At 31.2% G+C, this 5,266-nt stretch overlaps 1 protein-coding gene across 1 annotated transcript in view; it reads left to right on the top strand.

Annotated features, from left to right (window-relative positions):
• The window catches only part of LOC105567835 (cytochrome P450 4C1-like), a 15,507-nt gene extending 13,266 nt beyond the window's left edge, over positions 1-2,241 (top strand). The window contains exons 18-20 of the mRNA XM_012023042.1: positions 298-466; positions 1,254-1,433; positions 1,501-2,241. Of these exons, the coding sequence (XP_011878432.1) occupies positions 298-466; positions 1,254-1,433; positions 1,501-1,679 (528 nt within the window). The 3' untranslated portion in view covers positions 1,680-2,241. The remainder of the gene's footprint in view (positions 1-297; positions 467-1,253; positions 1,434-1,500) is intronic.
• The last annotated feature ends 3,025 nt before the right edge of the window (positions 2,242-5,266 follow it).

Here is a 5,266-nt window from a genome sequence, read left to right as displayed (position 1 = left end):
GGGCTAAGACAGTGATTTTTAATAATTAAGAACTCGTTAACTATTACGACAATTGCAAAGTGGTAGAGAACTTTTCGACTTATTGTTAGTCTAGTCCGCTCTATCCGCAAATAAGAGGTGTGACGGGTATTACATAACACCCTGTATATTTTATACGTTTCAAGTATATTTTATACACATATTTTGAAATAATTAAGACGCCTCTAAAATAAACGTAGCAATCAAAATTTATTCGTATGGACATCAGAACATCAAAATATTAATAAACGCATTTTTTAAATAATATTGTTAATATAGGATCGTGTTAGGAACGAAATCAATATAGCTATGCAACAGAATGGAGAGAAATTTACTATGAAATTATTGCAAAATCTATCATATTTAGATAGATGTGTAAAAGAAGCATTGCGCTTATATCCCAGCGTATCTATAATATCACGTATTTCTACGGAAGACGTGCAATTACGTACGTAAATAACCCCTGCTTTTTGTTAAATATTAAATATATTACGCAACATGTCAACAAATTGAAAAGCTAAATATGTATACAAAATATAATATTCGTCTTTCAAAGAATCTAAAATTTCTATATATTTAAAAATAATGTTTGTATAATAGCCCAAAAATGCAATATACAAAACTAGATATATAATATAATACACAATATAAAAAATAATGTAATATTGTTTAACTAATTCAAGTAATTAGAACCATATATGTTTTGTTACATAAACCGTAAGTACACGGAAAAAACAATATAGTTGTCACAAACAGAATTCTGGTTGTGTCAACCAGATTAAATAGTAAAATATGGAACAACTAATTATCTGGCTGTTATAACCACAGAGCAATTGTTAAATGACATTGTTGCAGCAGTGACGATACCTGGTTGCCTTAACCTTTGCAATACGTATCCTGATTGACGCAACAATGTGGATAGATTATCATATCCACTGTAAATAATGCTCCAACCAAAGTCTGGTTGTCACAACCAAATCATGTACAACTACATTGATGTAGTTGATACAACTAAGTAACAAAGTCATATCAATCATACACATAATCATTGCATAAAGATAACTAGGATAATGCAGCTATATTGCTTACAACTAAATATTTCTGGTTATGTGCACCATATCACTTTTTTCCGTGTACGTATTCATTCCCACATTGTGTTACGGAGATATTTGATTTAAAATTTTTAGTGACATTATTATTTGCAAATTGTATCTCAGTTTTAATATCTTTTTTAGAGTCATATTTAGTACCTGCTAGAACAATTTTGGATCTTAATATTTACGGAGTTCATAGAGATCCTAACTTTTGGCCAAATCCAGATACATTTGATCCAGATAGATTTTTACCTGAAAAGATTAAAAATCGTCATCCTTACTCGTACATACCATTTAGCGCTGGACCACGTAATTGTATTGGTAAAGTATTACTTTTTTAAAATCCTCTTATACATATAAATAGAATGCGGGAAACATCAAATTGTAGGTCAACGGTACGCTATGCTGGAATTAAAGGCTATGATAGCACCTCTGGTGCAAAATTTTTATTTAGAGCCTGTTGATTATTTAAAGGATCTTCGGATACATATTGATTTGATACTTCGTCCAGCTCATCCAGTGCGCATAAGATTTGTCCCTATTTGTAAAATGAGTGAAGGCACTTAAAACACATACCGATTTAATGAATTTTGTAAAAGACATTTTGGTGTGCATATTATACATATATGTTCTATAATATATAGAAGATTTATTTGAATCACTAAAGTATTTACAATCATGTAAAGTAGTATATATTTATTTGTGAGTAGTACTACTACTCACAATGATGAAAAAAAAGGGTAAAATATTTTAAGGGAATTTAGTATGCCTAATAAGTCGAAAAGTCTTAATAAACAGAGGTTCGTAAATGGGTTATTTTTTCAGGTACTTTTATTTTATAATTATTTAAATTATTATTATTTTATTGTTTTTATTTTTATTTTTAATATTGTTCTTTTAAACGGGCCAACTTGTTGCTATGATTATTGACGTTGTTGCACAATGAAGAACTATTTTCCCGAATTAGGTAATTAAGTTATCATATAACACTATTCCAAATATCTCAAAAACACCCTTTTTGGACACCCTGTGTAGAGTGTAGGAGAATAAATGCAAAAGCATCATTGTATACGAAAGAAATTATGTATATTATATTCTGCGTATTAAACACGCTATGAAATATATACTATGTATGTAAATTGTAATGTATAGAAGAAATATATCAAATATGATACAAGTAAAAGCTGTCTAAATTCATCAAATAAGATTATATCCATTGATATTTTTTATCATTATGTTATAATTTTTTCTAATGGTATAATTAATCAATCACATAGCATATGCAACAAAGCTATAATCGTATCGTTATAATATACCTACATATAATAATCTCATTGTATTCTTTTTATTAAAAATTTAAATGTCTTAGCCAGACGTTCGAACAATTGTATTGGTTAATTGTAAATTTTCGTTGGGTTTTCAATTTTTGTAACAATTAATATGGTTTTAAATTCAATCAAAAGTGATGAAAAATTAAGACTTTTGTCGAAAATCAATTATTATTAATTTATTTCCTTTGACGCATTATATTTCATGATAATATAATCGCTGTTTAAACTCCATTATCAATTCGATTTTCTGATTAAAATAGAATGCATTTTCTCTCTTTTACGCATTTCTCTAATCGTTTGTGTTATATATTAATTCACGGAAAATTTTAGCACGTAATGCATTATTATCTATAATAATCTCATAATAATCATTCATTCGGGATTATAGATCGAATAAGCAGCAATTTCAGAACATTATGTCGTAACTTTTAATTTATCATTTGCGTTCGTGAAAGCCGCGCAATTCGCGACAAGTCACAGGTCGGCACGGAAACGCCGAACCGTTTTGAAATTACGTAATAAATTCAGCAGGGAAACTGAAGGGCTGGCGCAACTGCGGAACGAGGATAGAAATCGTCGTTAAATATTTCGCGAGAACCCGAGCACTCGCGACTGATTTACAGACGACGGTACGTGCGTGACGTACCTGCGTATTTCACGCGCACGATCCCAACTAGCTCGTCGCTGTCGTCCGTTATTCTCTTTTTCTGCGAACGATCTGTTTTTGCGATAAGCAGAATAAGAGAACATACTCGTAGGTTTTTCGAATGTACAGACGACGCAAAGTTAAGAGGAGAGAAGACGAAGGGAAAACGACGGACATGGGAGACTAAGAGGAAGACGCACGTATCGCCGAAAGATACGGCCTGGCAGAATTGCGGAGTTCCTGCACGGAAATTACAGATGCGGCGTGTTTCACGCTCGAATGAAAGTGTCTGGCGAAGAGCACTCGACGAGTATAAGAGAGCGTACGAGAGGTAGAATAAAAAAAAAGTCTGGTGCCTTCCTGGAGACTCAGTTTTATCGACAGTTAGTATCCAAGCATATGGTTAAGAGATGTACAATTTATTTACGATTGTTCGTTCCCTTGGTCATAATAACAAGAAACATTGTAAATTAAGGGTTGGGAAGTAACTCATTACTTGTATCGAAGTTATAGTTACAGTTACTTCTTTTTGGCAATTCTAACTTAACTTCGTTACTTTTTCTCCATCTGTAACCGTAACTTAATTCAGTTACATTTTTTCGATAACTAGTAACTAATTTAATAGTTACATTAATAGTTACTTTATATATTTTTTAAACCTTCACTTAATCGCATAGGCCTTGCCTTTGCGTATAAGCGCCTCCCATAAGCACAATTCATTGCCTGTACATTGGCTAACATTAGTTAAACATTGGTTACGTTGGCAGTGAATTGGCCAATATTTCCCTAATATAACACCAATATTGGTCATAAAATTAATGCAAATATACTACTGATATTGTACCTAAATGATTACTTAGTATTGGATTGAATGTATTAGCAAGATTGTCCAATAAAATTGTAATATTGAGTATAAAAAAACTAATGTATCGCCGATGTTACGTATCAATAATTGCACGGTACTGTATTTACATTGAAAGTGCATTGCAAAAATATGAGGCCCTCCACCACCCCCGCCAATTTCGATCGGCGGTCCTCTTTTCGTTACAATAATCATTTTCTTTTGACATTTTTATCATTATTATATTTTCATCACAATTAATTTTATAATTTATTACAATATATATCATGTAGCTATGTCTACTCTCTAAAAGTTAATCAGTGGATTATTACAGAAAACAGTGAATATCCACTGATTCACAGTTACAAGTATACCACTATATAATATTATATAGTAGAATAATTTTTGTCTTATTGTGTGCATCCGATTACAAAATTAATATTACAATGTTATAATATTATTAATGCGTTTAATTATTATTAAATAATATACAAGAAATACGTAATAATTACAACAAACGAGAGTACAACATTCCTAATAACTCGCTTATTATAATTTAACATACTTTTTAAATTTTTAGGAAAAATATTTATTATTATAAATTATTTATTTAAAATAAAATCGCGACGCGATTATTAGGGATACAATTGGGAGTTTTAACTTGCGCACGATTTAGATTTAATTCAGTTTCTTTCCAATCTCGCATACAGGCGCGAGAAAATATAGAAAAAAATATCCCACCCGACTTTTGGCAAATAAAAAGATATATACAAGTAGATCTAAATAAATTTTTATACACTTCACCATCGTGGTCAAGAAGGACCACTTATCTCGTTGAATCTTGCGTTGGGCCAGATTGGACCTACCTTTCGTCGCTCCTGGCCATACAATCTGGTCATTTTGACCAGAGATCAGGAAGGAAGTAAACTCCTTCCATAGTCGGTTATCGTCACCGACAAATATTTCGTACGGTTCGAATATACGAGTGTCGAACGTATCGCAAAATGCACGACCACGAGAGGTTAATTAAAGGAGAATATTAATTAAAAAAACTTTACTGTATATACGAATCAAATTTAATTTTACTTCCGTTACTTATTTAAAAATATTGACCATCTCTTCGAAACTTGATTTGTTAATTCAAAATTCAAGTACATATAGAAAAAAATTTACTTCGCGTTTGAGTGATTTTAATCAAATTCCTCGATAAAATAAAATTTATAATATAGACAAAATTAAATAATTAATAATTTATTAAAAATTGTTCTTGAAAACCCGATCGCGAAAACCGACCGCGTAAACCGACCGCGAAGATGCGTGTAATTGTGCATGTCGT

The sequence above is a fragment of the Vollenhovia emeryi genome, unplaced genomic scaffold (genome assembly GCF_000949405.1).
Source record: "Vollenhovia emeryi isolate VEMERY1.0 unplaced genomic scaffold, V.emery_V1.0 DF939134.1, whole genome shotgun sequence".
Taxonomy (NCBI): domain Eukaryota; kingdom Metazoa; phylum Arthropoda; class Insecta; order Hymenoptera; family Formicidae; genus Vollenhovia; species Vollenhovia emeryi.
This window is presented reverse-complemented; position numbering and strand designations above follow the sequence as displayed.